Source organism: Opisthocomus hoazin, chromosome 3, assembly GCF_030867145.1.
Source record: "Opisthocomus hoazin isolate bOpiHoa1 chromosome 3, bOpiHoa1.hap1, whole genome shotgun sequence".
Lineage (NCBI taxonomy): Eukaryota > Metazoa > Chordata > Aves > Opisthocomiformes > Opisthocomidae > Opisthocomus > Opisthocomus hoazin.
The window spans coordinates 25,103,516-25,118,858 of record NC_134416.1 but is presented as its reverse complement, the minus strand read 5'-3'; the positions used below and the strand labels follow the sequence as shown (position 1 = coordinate 25,118,858).

The window sequence follows — 15,343 nt, the reverse complement described above, 5'->3', positions numbered from 1 at the left end:
CTCTCTTTTGAAGTTACTGTGTTAAGCAGGTGTCTAAGTTTTTGGAATAATTGGTTTTTTTCCACTCTTCTAGGTTTACTATAATACAGATGATGAGAGAGAAGGGTAAGATATTTATTGTTTCACAAGCTTTGCAGTTAGCAGTTCAAATTGATAGAAAGCAGGCACAAAACACGAGATCAGATAAAACTGATCCTCTCTCTCCCCCTTCCCTCGTGTTCTTCCATTGCTAACAGTAGATGAAGACTACATAACACTGGTAGAGCATGGTTTATTTTATGGTAACTTTCTTTTCCTGCGTGTGAACTGTCTGCTTTTTATGTCTATTTTTTTATTAAATTTCCAAATAAAACAGTTTCAAGAGCCATAAGGTTCAATACAGGGACAGGACAAAAGGTTTGATAATCAAGTGCATTTTATATACATATTAGGGTTCTCAGATAATTTAAAACACAGGAATTTTTTAATGAAGTGCTGAACTTTACTGTATTCCTGAAAGCTGTTTAGCAGTGCACATGTGTGTATGTGACAAATACAGGAGCTGTAGAGAGAATGCCCAAGTGCCAGAAGAGAAAGGCAGAAGAAGAACGGGAGATCTTGGGAAGGGGGAAAATTGGGAATGGGAACATCCCCCATCTGGCTTTGGAAGGACTGGAAGAATTGCAGAGAGTCCCTAAAGTGGTTAGAGATGTCATGAGATAAGGGCTTTAATATGTGTGGCTGAAGTTCAGCCAGTATTAACTGTAAAATGTGCAAGCCCCATACTTTTATAAGTTGCTTGAATCCCAGGTGAGCACCCTCAGATCTGCGAGTCTGGAGTAAGACAACTGCACTTGTGTAAGTCTGCGAAAAGTGGCCTGTGGTAGGGAATGGCTAGGCACCTGCAGCCAACATTGACTTGAAAACACAGGACCCTTTCTATTTCTTTTATGAAGCTAATGTTCTTCATAAAGCTCATGGTGGAATTTGAGAAACAAAGGCATTTATTGCACCAAGCACATTGGCTTCAGTTCTCCCCTCCAAGACTAGAAGGAGACACAGAGTCCTGCCAAAGCTATGCCAAGGGGAGGCGGTGGCTGTGGTGCCTTCAGCCCTCGGCTTCCCCGGTGGACCGTGTCGCAGCTTTGGGCTGGATCTGGCCCAGCATGTTGTTTCCTTTGAACTTGCTGGCTTGTATGGTCTCGGATTTTAGAAATATTGCTGGCGTTTCCTGAGGCTGTCTCCTTGACCCCAAAGAGGAGGTGAATCAGTGTGTAAATGTGGGTTCAGCTCCTTACTTATCTGTTTCTTCCTCCCCACTCCCCTTCCCACAATATTTAAACAGTTAAGGGCCTCTGGAGTTTTCAAACTAGTGTGTAACATTTGAGCGTATTTTCCCATCACCTGTCCCAGCCAGTCAGTCTGGGCAATTTGAGAGGCCTGGAGAGTTCAGATAAGCATCAAAAGCTAAATCCTTGCAGTTTCTGGTCTGGTGCTACTTGAGTAGCTAGTGGGGTGTTTGCCAGCGTACAAAGTGAGTCATGACTGCTGCTGCTGTCACCTCCTCTCCTCCTGGGAGCACAGTTTTACTGTGACATGGTCCCTGTTGTGTGTTTTCTAGTAGCAGTGTCCTGGTCAAAAGGATGTTCCGGCCTGTGGAGGAGGAGTTTGGTCCATCCCCTTTGAAACAAATGAAAGAAGAAGGCCTGAAAAGAGGTAACAGTCAATTCTTAGCAGTTAAAAATAGTGTGGTGGGACTCATGCCTTCAAGCTGGGAAGGGAGATGTGGCTCGGACCAATTCAGTTGTTTGATGCTAGTGCAAATATGGGCTAGATGGGAGAAGAGATCATTACACCTGCCAGTGTGCAAAGAGGCATTTTAACAAATGCTAGTAATGACTTAAAAGCAGAAAAGAAAAAAAAATTTGTGCTATCTCAAGAAGGATTCAGAACACAAGTGTATATAAATTATAAAAAAGCTAGAAAACTTCTTGATCCTTGGCCAAGCTACATAGTTCATAAATGTTACAGTAGCAAATCTGTGGTTGTCTATTTTTAACTCTTGCTCATCTTTTCTGTCTGATTGGGATCACCAGCAAATATGCAAGATCCACTGGGTCAAATACAGAGACCTTAGACAGGCAAGCTCCTGCTGGCTGCAAACATAGATTAGCCTGAATAAAATCTCAGAAATTTCCTACCCAATCAGAAATATAAGGCATGGAGAGACATCTTCCAGCAGGCCTAAATGAGTTGTTTAAGAATTTGTTTCTCTTAGCTGTTTTTAATGCCCTGAGTGAATATTATTACAGTCACGTTTCATATGCTATGCCAGTCCAAATCCTGTTTTCCAGTCTGCTACAGTGAAGCTTAAGTTGAGTGACGTTGAAGCAATGGTTTAGGGAGAGCTGTTAAACTTTCCACTGAAAGTAAAGATGAGCAGATGTTGGTTTTGTCCACAAAACCTGCATTGTGTACAGTCACTTCCAGTGCAGTGCTGTAGGTGTTAACTTCCTATGCTGCAACAGTTAGACACCCTGGAGAATATTTGCCATTCCGTCAGGCTCATGAGTTCTGTTTATTGGAAGCTCCGGGGATTTGACCAACTTATATGACTCAAACTTGCAAATGTTTTGAGGTTCACCCATCAGTTTGTGAGACAACAAAGCAACAAAGTACAGAAGTGATCTGAATTGTTCTTAGTCGCACCATTTGTAAGACTCATTTGAGGTTTATACAAACAACTTTCCATAAGCCTGCAGTTACAGAGTTTCTCTGGTTAGAGTGGTGTGCTTGAACCAGGGGAAGCATACAAGATTACAGGATGGACACTGATATCTTTCTGGAATAAATGTGAACATATTCTTTAAATTTAATCTTCAATTAATTATGCGTGGTCAGCACTGACTTGCATCTGGTTGACTCAAGACCTTGACCAAATTCACATTATCTGGGCTTCATCAAGCAGAAGGGGACAGCCACAAGGGTTGCATAAAGAACAGTCATTTGCTGCAATCTCACCTGGATTTCCCAGCTGGAAGGCTGGAGAGTTGCCTGCAAGGAGGTATTGGTTTGCTTTGATTATTCCTGTCCTTTGCTGTGGTAGGTTGTTTTAATATCATCCAGGACTTTCAACCATTTTAATGGGAAGACTTGAAAGAAAAAAAAAATGCTTTTCAACTGGTGGCAAAACTATGTTAAATAATTAAATCCGCGAGAGGCATGAAACCAGAGAAGCTGGAGGATGCTCCCTGCACACCCCCTTCCTGTTCAGTGTTTCTTGCAATGTGGACTCTGCTGGCTGGAGGCCAGGCATCTTCCAGCACGGGCTTGGCTCTGGTGAGCTTCCTGCCATCGGGAACCCTGTATCTGGGGTTGTGCTGATGGAGCCTGGCTCAGCTGAATCTGACCATTTGACAACACTGTCGTTGCCACAGGAGTCACCGGGTGCTACAATATTCTGCTGTTTTTCCCAGGCTTAGCCGTGCTTAGAAGCCTTTTTTCTCCTAGATTTGTTTGGTGCAGCAGGATCACTAACTCCTAGAGAGCAGATATAGATGGCACACTGATGTAAGGTTTGAGAGAGAGCAGGTCTGATAGATGAAAATAATTAAAAGTAGTGTAATCGCAAGGTGGCTCATTATCAGAGCAATGCAGGTAAGTAGCACCCAGCAAGTGGTCCAAGCCCAGCTAGAAGAACTGAAGTGACAGTTTGTGGCCTCGCTTCTGCTTGATGGACCTAATTGTAGTACTGTCTGGTGGAAGCAAAAGTATTAAGGCACAGCCTTCAGGAGAAAAGGTCTGAAGGGGTTTGCAAACCATTGGTAAAACAAGGTTCATATTCTCACACAGGTAGCTGCATCTTTGTGAGTTATTCTTTCACCTCCTTGACCTCTAAGGGAAATACAAGTGCCCAAAACAGAATAAAGTATGTTAATCTGTACCGAGTGTGCAGTGCAGCTAGTTACTTGGCTAGACTTGGTGGCCTTTTCCTGTTTTGAGTTCTCAATAAGAGTTTTCAAATCACTTTCCCTTTCAGATTTCATAGGGAGTTTGCCATTAATTATAAATCCAGCAGCTGTGTTACAGATCAGGGAGATTTCCAGTCCTGTAATTCTCATCTTGAAGAAAGTAATATTTTTATCTAGCTTTTGTCTCTCAGGAAAGTCATATTAAACTACTCTGAAACATTTTAGATTCATAACGATCAGGGGTTTGTGAGCCATCCTTGTGGAGGACAGCATTCACTCTGTCACCTAGGGAATTTGTGCCTGGGCAGTTAGTGAAAACTCCAAATGTGGGAAAAGAAAGCCAGGTCACAGCCACCAGCCCTCCTTTCCTTGACCAAATTGTGCCACATCTCCTTCCAGAGACCACTTCACAAAGACTGTAGTCATTGCTTATAGCGTGTCGGAGCATCAGTAATGCCTGGGCTCGGACCTTCGTAGTGGCCCAAGTCTTACTGTCCCATCATGTCCTTAGTTTTGTTTTTGCCACATGTCTGTTGCTTGTATTCTGCTTTGGCAGATTTGCCAATGCAGAGCCAAGCTGTTAAAGAATCACAGAATGTTTGGGATTGGAAGGGACCTCTGGGGATCATCTGGTCCAACCCTCCTGCCGAAGCAGGGTCACCTAGAACAGGTTGCACAGGACCTTGTCCAGGCGGGTCTTGAATATCTCCAGAGAAGGAGACTCCACAACCTCCCTGGGCAGCCTGTGCCAGGGCTCCGTCACCCTCAGAGGGAAGAAGTTCTTCCTCGTGTTCAGCTGGAACTTCCTGTGCTTCAGTTTGTGCCCATTGCCCCTTGTCCTGTCGCTGGGCACCACTGAAAAGAGTCTGGCCCCATCCTCTTGACACCCATCCTTAAGATATTTATAAACATTTATGAGGTTAACACTTTTAAAATGTATCCAACATTGTTCTTCTGCATTCACACTTAAATCCTCAGTTCAGTGGCCTGGTTTCCAAAAACCTCCTGGATGCAACAACCATCTCCTGGGTGCAACAACCGCCCTTGCCTTCAGCAGAGGCTGGTTGCCACGCTGCAATTCTGTGAATCAGGGCTATTTCTAAAGAAAGTAAAGATAAATTTATCACCCACATCTTTTGCAATTCTTTTTAACATCTAAAGAGCATTAGGAACTACTGTGGGTTTCAATGCTGAAAGAAGGCTAAGAACTGAGGCCAGTCAGTGTAGAGGTCAGACAAATTTGAATTTCTCTGTTATATTTCAGTCCAAAATAGCTCATTACCTGGTACAGGATTTTCTCCCCCCCAAAATATTGCAGTATGTACTATTAAAGTGAGCCCATCTAGATGCCACAAGCATAGTGACAGTAGGATCAGAAGGCATATGTACGAGTTGTGTCACATCGTCACAGCCATGGCTTGGCATCCCGTGGCGATGCTGCTGAGCCCGTGGAGCCTTTGCAGCCCCCATCCCTCCGCTCTGGCTGTGCCTCCTACTGCGGGCAGCCACCTGCCTCTCCCCAGTTATGCCAGCACAGAGGCTTGTGGGGCTGCATTTTGCCTGAGGTGGGGACCTGATCTGTCTGAAGAACAACTCAGAAAAAAGGATCTTTTTTTCGCTCACATCTGCTGTTTGAGAGTTTGTCATCTGGGAAAATTCAGTGAGACGGGCCAGAGTAACAGAGCAGAAGGGCAGGGATGAGACAGGGGCTTCTTAAGGCTGTCACCAGAAGTCATTTAAGGAAAAGTGCCCTTGTGAATAAAAGCTGGGATTTTCACACCTGTCAGGGGAAAGAAGAAAAACCACCCCCACCCCCCCCTACCCCCCGTATGTTTACTAATCCGGGCTCTCTGTGTGTGTAATAGTGATTCAAGTTCCCCGTTATCCTTGTAATGGATCCCTCGTTCAGCATAGCATTGCCCGACACACCAGGCACAATGGAGAGGTTTAAAATTCAGCACTTGGATTGTGTAATGTCCCCAGCTTTAACATCGGACCGAGAGATTTTTTTGCTCCTTTCAGATACATTTGTAATTATTAAGGCCAGCAGAAGTCCAGATATTTCAAAAGCCAGGAGTTGCAGGACAGCCCTCTAGTCAGAAAAGAAGAAATATTGAATTAATGAAAGTGTTAGTACAGGTAAAATTAGCACTTTGAACAAGTGCTTGCTCATGTAAATAAACATGTCAGACCCAATAAAATTGAACTACTGATGTGGATTTTGTTTGTTCTCTTATATTCTGATAGTTATTTAGGTTGTGACCCAAAGTTATCTCAGCTTCTAAGTCCTTTAAAAGGACACTCTCAGGCAAGACCTAAGGAATTACCAAAGCATAGCTAAAAAAGATGTGGCTCTGTGTGCCCGTGGTAGCAGTTTTGTGGTCATCCTTCTGAACTAAAGATGCAAAAAACCACCACTGTCCTGCATGTCAGGTTTGTAGACCAAGATAGGGGACTGATCTGCCCGTGCTTTAAATCTTTTTTTCAGTCATTTCAAAACCTACAATTCTTGGCAAATGGGCCTGAGTCCACCCTGCTACCATCTCAGCCTGAGAATTAGCTTCCAGACAATCGCTTCTGTACAAAAAATACCATCGTCTCGGTTGATTCATCTGCAAGTCATCTGTTGTGTTACCTGGTGAAGATACCTTTTGGACCACAAGGATTAGCAGTTTCAAAAGATATCTTTTTCTGTCTATCAAAAAAAAGATGATGATTACCAATGTAGTTTGTCACACAAACCTGAAATACCTAACAGTGCATGTGTGTTTGTATCTAATGTGCAGCACTGCTATTTGAAAAGGCGGTTTGTTTAGGGAACAAAATCAATTGTGGAACATCTTATTTAGCCTGCTACTTTATCAGAGTCATGTGAGAGAACACCTAAACCACTTCTGTAGTGTTTATGCTTATTTGCTTTGTATGTCTGTTTTGCTTTTGCCATGTAACAGCAAGTCTCCTCCTTTTACCTGTACAAGTCAGAGAGGGGAGAACAAGAGCTAGAGATGGCAGGGCACTGCGCCTGTGAACCACTAAGAGCTGGCAGGACATCGGAGGGAGAAAGAGGAGGTTTTGGGGAATACAAAGGGCATTTGGGAGCCTGAGCAGGGGTGGGTGTGCAGGTAAATGCCTGCTTGCCAGTTGTGCTGTCAAACGTCTCCCGTTGTAAAGTCTCAGATGACTTTGGACTCATTCTTTCCAGTGTTTGTTTTCAGACTGGCCAGGCCCATTTGCAGTCATCCACGTGGTAATGTCAGAATGAACTATTTCTTTTCCTTTTTGTTTTTTGTTGCTCTCAAAGGCTCAGCTAAAGGCAAAAGAGACTTGTCTTTTCTGAATGTTCGTTCCCAGCTTTTCGGAGGAAGCATGGAGAAGCGCAAGCCGAGATACAGGTTTAGGCAGACCTAGCTTGTGTGTTTTGTCCTATGACCCAGGGACAGGGCTCCAGTGCTTTTTAGCTTCTCTTATTTCAGTAAATGGAGATTTAAATTCTTGAAGGTATAGATTCTTTATGTTAAATTTGCCGAATTTTCTTTTTGTGTTTTCCAAGCAACTTTGATGTCTCTTCTATGTTTAGATCACCAATCATATGACAGTAATTTTTTTTTTTAAGTGCAAACCATCTTCAGCACTAAATTTTATCTGTCATGGATTAATATTTATTTTTCTAGTTAGTGTGGGGTGTTTCCTCTGTTCAATTGACTGAACCTGCTCCAAGTTTGACTTTTTTTTTCCTGTTGCAGTGCTTTTGTATGTGAGGAAGGAGACAGATGAGGTGTTTGATGCTTTGATGCTGAAATCGCCCACAGTAAAGGGGCTAATGGAAGCAGTAAGTATCCGATGTCCTCACATTGTTTGTCTGTTTTGGCAAGAAAATCTTGAGACTTTCAATGTATTATTGAGATAAAACATGAAGTTATTCTCAAATACATTTAAAGCATTTCATAAAGGCTTTCTGGAGCATGCCTCTGAAATGCTGGCATGTTCCGAAATCAGTGCTGTCAGCAGGTTGCTGGGATTAAATAGTGTCACAGAGCTGAATTATTGGAGACCTGAGCCTTGAGGAGTGGTGGTAATTAACAAGTGTCAGGGAAGCAGAGAGATGCAGTCTGCGTTTTCTCAAATGCTTCTTTCTGAACTGATGATTCAGAGACTGCTGAATCTTCTCCTATAATGCTCATCGATGTGTTTACAGCCATCTTTTGAAGAGGAGCCCCAAGAATGCACTGTTTCCGTGTGAATTTCATATGGCTTTTGTGCAATTGCTGTTCCAGCATATAAGAGGCAGTTGCAGAGCCAATGCAGGCTAGTCCTTCACACCTCCTGTCTCAAATCCCTTCTCTACCCCTCACTCCCAGAGTGACCTACCTATCAGCCTGCCTCTCTGCTGCTTCTTTGACTTGAGTTTTTGCTTCTTACCTGTTAGCTGTTATTGTGAGTGGCTGTTTTCACATTGAATCCTGCTTATATGAGCTGATGGCTAGTAGATGTGTGAAATTTGGTGAGGGAAGAGTTAAGAAGCAACCACGTGTCTCGCTGCTTCGGTGGGGGGACTAATGTGAGATTGACATGTGGGATGCTGAGTTGATTTCCAGCCTTAGTTGCAAGATGGGAATGGATGAAAGCGTCCTTAGAGAGCTCAGCTGTGTGCTAGAATTGTGTATATTCGTACTCTGATAAAACAGTCACAGTGTCTTGGTGCATGTACCAGACACTTCAAATGCAGTAAAGTTTGAGTTATTTCATCAATATTTGGCCAGCAGCAGAAGGCAAAAAAAGGTTTGTGGGTTAGTGAAGTTGTTTATAGCACCTATTCAGATCAGGGTATCTCTGAGGAGACTCAGCTGCATTTTAAGGATGTCCTAACTGTGCTTTTGCTGATACTGTTTGTTAGCTGTGAGTGCAGCTCAGTTGTTAGGCAGAACACACATGTATAATAAAAGCCAGGTTTCACTTGAAGAGGCTGCAGTCTGATTCATTATAAGCTCTAACATGATTTTATCTTGTCTTCGCATGGAAGTTAGGAGTATGTTATATTTCTTCTATAACCCTTCAAGCTAACATGAATATTTTACCTCCAGTAGTCTGTGCCTCTCCATGCCTTTTCTCCAGCCACTGTCTAACATAAAAACAAAGCTGGTGCAGAAGCAGGAAAGGTTTCTGCATACCTCTGTCAGCACAGCTGTTGACTCAGTGGCATGTTTTTGGCACAAGAGAAATTTGATCCATTGTGAAATGTCCCAGTTCACTGGAAGGAACACATTCAGAAAATTTTAATTCTCTTTGGTAGGATATTGTGGATAAATCAATGCCAAAAAGCTGTCAACCTGCGTATTCTTAAATACGGTCTCTACAGTCGTTTCAGTAAATTATGTAATTTTGTAATTATGCACATCCTAAATGGTCAATGCTAAACTCAATACTAAGAACTTAGACACTAAGGCTCTGAATATTATAGAGCCTCAGAGCTGAAAGACAGCACCAGTGATCCTGAGTCATACCCTTCTTCTCTGTTTATTTTACTTTTTTTTTGTTAATAACTATTCCTAGTCTGTGGCTTTCTCCTAATTTTCGATGATTAATGATACTGTTTTCTCAGATAGTATGTTTATTTTAATCTCTTATATACCTCCATTCCAAATGAACAATTAGATTCCTTCTCAGATTTCTTTCTTCTGGCAAATACGTTTCAGGAAAGTGATGTAAATGTTTGGTTTTTAAGATGTTTGCATCCTACAGTAGTCAGTCTTGATCAACAGGCAATAGTGAAACAATTGCCCATCACAAAGCATCACACATATGTAGTGACTGGCCGGCTCTAAATCCTGCTGGAAGCCTGAACGAAAGTCAGGTTAGCTCTGTGCATCTGAGTAGATACTCGAGTCTTAGACTGTGCAGAATCATGTATTTATTCAAATTACAGAAGGCGATCTAAATTGGGAAATTCAAGCATCTCCCAAAGTCTTTCTAAAATTAAAAGCTAACAGCTGAGCTCAATAGAGCTTGCTTAGACCAAAGTTTATTAGATACCTTTCTATGTATGTGTCCTTCCAACCAATGTAGGGCAACAGACTGGACCATTCCGTAGAAATAAATTGACAAAGATGTTTTCCTATGTGCCTTGACCAGCGCAGATGTTTCCCTTTCTGTCTTCCTGACTCCAGCAGAGAAAACATTTCTGGTGACGTGTGCAGTCAGATTTGTGCTGCAGACAAACTTGCTATGCCAGGGAACTGCAGCCCAGAGGGACACCCAGACTGTTATTTCAATGCCACTCTGAAGGCTGTCCCCCTGCTTCAGGCATCCCAAGGGAAGGAAAGAATTCTCTGCTCAGAAGAGTGAAAAACGGGCAATGGAGATGATAAAACAAAATATTCCTCCAAATAAAGATATCTTTTTAAAATTTATTGTATCCTGTTTGGGATCAGGTAAGAAATCCTGTTGTTTTATATGGAAGTTTGCAGTGGTGATGTTCCTTCTGAATTGGCAACAAACATGTTTCAGAAGAGGGTGCTAAGTGAGATGCCCTAGCAGATGCTAGCTCTCTGCTTTCTCAGGTTCTGCAGCAGGACTTAGCACATTTGCACTGGAGACTTGTTATCTCAGCCTGTGAGGGGGAGGTTCTCCCATACCACCACTTCAAGCCTTGCTTCCACAGCTCGGCGTTTGGTATAATTGGTTGAATCCTGAGGGGTTGCTGAGAAATGTGCTTATTCAGTCAGTTGGAAGTCTTTCACAAAGCTCACTAATCCCTGCATGTTATATAAATCCTACACCTGTCATAGGCAGTGTGATGGGCAAGGCTTTCTCAGCGCTACCTCTCATAGCTCATGTACGAAGTCGTGTCCCAGAGTCCCAAACCACTTGGAACAACATTTGAAATGCATGAGTGTTAGGTATCCCAAATATCCTAGGGAAGTTTTGTGCTGGAATGTGCAGAATGCTGTATATTAGCTGCTATTAAACCTCCGCGGCACAGGAATGTTTTTCCCTGCTTGTTTATTTGCATAGGGGCAGTGAAAAGTGTGTTCAAGTACTGATCTTTATAGTGTCACTAGGCTTCAGAGTTACCAGCCCAGAGAGGAAGATATATTGTTTCCTCACGTTCACACAGTTGACACCGTTATGACATTTTCTGCAGTTTCAGGTTGCAGTTTTTGTCTGATGAGTGCTATGAAGGATTTTTTCAACCATCTGATGAAATGGAGTCATTTTTATTATTGCTTTAGATGAAAGCTTATATTTAGGGGTACAACAAACCCACAGATACCAAAGCTCAGTACCAGATTGCTTATCTGACATTCTATTCACGGTAAGCAAAGCTAGAGGGTGAGAAAGAATAAAAGGAGAATGTGAAAGTTTCTCTGAGAACATCTCTAGAACAGTCCAGGTTTGCCCTCACAGCTTGGCACCTCCGTACCCCAGAGGAGTCTCCAGCCTCGGGTCAGGCATCTGCTCCCCGTGGGCAGCACAGGATGAGGCGTTGAAGGAAGAGAGACTTGTGAAGATGGTGGTAGACAGGGGTAGCTGTGAGTGAGGGGCAGGGTGTGGGTAGCTACCCAAGTGCTTCTGGTGAGAGGTAGGTGATTCTTTCTACCAGGGGTCCTGCCCATGGATCCTCCCTTGGATTTACATGCGTAGGCTGGGTCAGGTGTTCACAAAGGCTAGGTGGGGCCTGTCCCATCTCTGATGGAGAGTAGCTGGAATAGGTTAGGACATCCCACACAGGGATAAGGCAAACCCTGGGTTCAAATCACCCTTGTTCTACCATGTTCCAAGCAAAGACTTGAACTTGCTCCAGATACGCTGAGTATGTTATGGAAATTCTTTCTAGGATACATTTCTACTGTGTGCATGTGGTTACATAGCTTTTCCGTAGGCTACACAGAGCCTGTTGCATAGGTTATGTATAGAGCTCAGAGTGAAAAAGATTGGTTTTATAGTCCGATAGTGAGGATGCTTGTGTGAGATATGACATGGGGTGAAGCCCGTCTTCTCGTAGCTGTGCAAAGCGGATTGCTCCCCACAGCAGGGAGCGTGTGGCTGTGCAGCACGTGAGCTTGCACAGACTTGATGCTGAATTAGGCCTTCCCTATGGCAGGTGAGAGCGTGGAACTAGGACTGCCATCACTACCTCCAGCACCATGTCCAAAAGGGTAGTGAAACATGCTGGTGCAAGTAAAGCTGAAGTAGCAAATACAACCCACAACTTAATTTGTATTTTGTTCTCTGCCAGATGCAGAACTTATGGAGTGGATGGGTCTGGTGTACCTTATCAGTTACTCCTTATTTATATCCTCCCTTTTCTGTTAACCACAGATGTACACTGTGGTCAGACGAAACTGTTTACAGTGTGAAAGAACCTTTATTGGTTCTTCAAAATCTTGGAGTTATTCCATACTTTTAAAAGTACAAAATTGTATCTTAGGTAAGATGACAATTATACAAGTATAGGTGACATAGGCAAGTATAGGCTAATTAATTCCCTTTCTTCAAGAATCCTGGCTCTCTGGACAGGAGCCATACTTGGGGTTCAACCTGTGGCTGTTTGAATCTGTCCTGGGTGCTGAGTTCATCCATTGCTTTCTTTCCGTTTTCTATTCCGTGATAATTGCTTTAATTTATTTCTCTAAAATATCACTTTTTCTCAACAGAAGTCTGAACACAAACACAAAGAAAGGATTTTACAGTGACTGATGGGTGGCAGTCTTTAAATGGATTTTTAGTTGTGCATTTCAGTTCTCTAGTGCAGAAGATAAATAGTCAGCCATTTAGGTGGAACTGCATTTCACCTGGGAAGAGCAGGAAAGCTACTTAGGTTGGCAGTAGAGTAGCACAGAATATTAATCACTGACAAAAAGTAATTTTTCTGTTGTTATTTTGCCTTTGGGGACAATCCTCTTCTAAAGTACGAGCTGAGAGACCTGATCCCTCAAAGAAATGTCACAATTTGGAAGGGAAACCTGGCTCAGATGGAGGGCTCAGGGACACCATCTCCATGCGCACACCACAGACTCACTGCAGAATGGACGTCCAAAGAGGTTTCTAATATACTGCTGCAAAGCAGTGCCAAAGCATCCCAGTGAAGTGCTTGTTAGTGTTGGTAATTTGTCAGCTAAGTAGTTCTTCCTTCAAAAGTTTTGCTATATTTTCTGCTTTATTGTTTGAGAAATTGGCAAGAGGTTTATTTTAGAAGTCCTTTACCTTGTTAACACACTTCTCTGCGGCATCTGATCTTGTTATCTGTACACTCAGTTGATGTTTTGTGAGCCAAACAGTGTTCTCATCTTGCCACCCTACTAACTAGACTGAGTCACCTCCTCAACAATACAGAAGCTTCCTGATCCTATGTGTAGCATGTGTGCAGCCCTCCCACAATGAAAAGTACCTTGAAGATACTTTTCAGACAAAAGAAGTACCATGGAGGGTCCTGCTAGCTTAACAAACCTGGAAATGCCATTGAGAAATAGAAATGTGCACGTTCTTTTTGTGGATCTATCAATCCATCAGCTCCTATTGTGTTGCTAGTCATCTGTCTTCTGCCTGGTGGAAGAAGCCTTTGCTTCCACGAGCCCGGAACACCAGAATAAGAAATGGCAGAAAGGCAGCTGATCAGATTGAAATTCCCTGGCAAAATCTGAAGCTGGGAAGAGCGTTGACTCCTTGAGCAGAGCAGTAGGAGGTGCTGAGGCAGTTTTGATGACTCACGCCCTGTGAAAACTGTAGTCTCCAAGTTTCTGGATGGAAATGATTGGGGTTTTTTGATCAAGGAGTTTAGGATTATTCCTCCTTGATCCTTAAATGAAGCTATGGTAGGGTTGCGAGTGACTTTTCTGTATAGCTATCCTGTTAAAGTTTGCAGAGATAGTGTTTTAATGCCTTTTGTAAAGTGAGAGCTGATAATTTCATATTTCTCATTAGTCTTTAATGATATTTCTTTCATTTTTATGATTTCAGATCTCTGAGAAATATGGGCTGCCAGTTGAAAAGATTGCAAAACTTTATAAGAAGAGCAAAAAGGGGTAAGTAAACTAACTGAATAGGGGCTATTGCAGGAAGTACTCAGAGATTCCAACTGTGCTTGGGGCCTCATGATGCTGGACAGTGTAAACCCTTTTAGGAGACATGCCCATACCCTTGAAATCTTGATGTCTATAACGACGACAAGGGGTGGCAGAGGAGGAAACATGAATCTCCAGTCTGTGTCTGGCCAGTATTCATAGACTTACTGTGAAGAAACAGAGTTTGTGTTTGGAAAATGTGTTTGGATAAATTCTGTTTTGTAGGCTATATGCTTAATAACATCATGGAAACGCTAGCATGGGAGAGGTGCAGCCTTTGCTGTGAATGTGGTGTGGAGTTTCCCTGCAGTGTTAAAAAGAAGCAGGCTACTGTCCGAATCTGAAAGGCAGGCAGGCAATGTTTGCTGCAGGGGTTTCAGCTGAGTGAATTTAGACATGAGCATCACAGCTGTGATTTTAGAATAGCTAACCTACTGCTTGCCATAAATCTAAAACTCTCCACTTGAACTTTTTTTACTTCTAAATAACCACAATATTGTAGTGATATGATTTTAAATCAGTAGTTTATTTTCAGCTGTAACTCTAGCCTAGGGCATTGTTTTGTCTGGGGATTTCTTTAGCTTTGGAGAAGGCAGGTGAAACTTCTCATGTGATGCTTCTTTGTAATGCTGTGCCCAAGTGATACGTTCGTTGGAAGAAACGCTTTACGGTAAAGAGTGAGGAAAACACTCATATACACTTCTAATAGTTGTTGTCAATATTCTCACATCGAAGCCGAGTTCTAGGCCTGTGAGCTGTGTACAAAGCACAAATTGCACTGCTTCCCCGTGTTAGCAGCTCACTCCACAGAGGTGCAGCAGCTCGTGTGGCGTGGCCGAGGAGCAGCACGGAGGGGTACCTGGGGAGCTGACACCAGGCGTGGGAAACCTCTGCTAGCTGGGTCTGCCAGAGATCTGGAGTGCAGCTCACCTTGTAGCCAGCTGAAGTGGGTTAACACCCCAGCGCTGGCATGTCTCTTACCTGGACTACTTTGGCAAGGAGCAGCCTCTAATCCGAAGGCTGTCAGGCACTGTGGGGCAGATCTTGATGGTGGTTCCTGGTACTGTCCCTGTACTGGCGTGTGCTGGAGTCTGTTTTTGCATTGTAGCGAAGTGAGCACCTGCGGTGGGTGGAGTGCATGGCATTCTCTTTCAGTGTCCCAGTACATTAAAATATTGATTTTTGCCTTTGTCACCAGTATCTTGGTAAACATGGATGACAACATTATTGAGCACTACTCCAATGAGGACACATTCATCCTGCACATGGAGAGCATGGTTGAAGGCTTCAAGATCACACTCACAGAGATCTAGCCTCAGGCAAAGCTTTTTT

The 15,343-nt window shown here is 43.1% G+C and overlaps 1 protein-coding gene across 1 annotated transcript in view; it reads left to right on the top strand.

Moving 5' to 3' along the window:
• Positions 1-15,343, top strand: part of GRHL2 (grainyhead like transcription factor 2) — a 65,108-nt gene extending 49,765 nt beyond the window's left edge. The window contains exons 12-16 of the mRNA XM_075415225.1: positions 74-105; positions 1,601-1,695; positions 7,694-7,779; positions 13,908-13,972; positions 15,210-15,343. Of these exons, the coding sequence (XP_075271340.1) occupies positions 74-105; positions 1,601-1,695; positions 7,694-7,779; positions 13,908-13,972; positions 15,210-15,324 (393 nt within the window). The 3' untranslated portion in view covers positions 15,325-15,343. The remainder of the gene's footprint in view (positions 1-73; positions 106-1,600; positions 1,696-7,693; positions 7,780-13,907; positions 13,973-15,209) is intronic.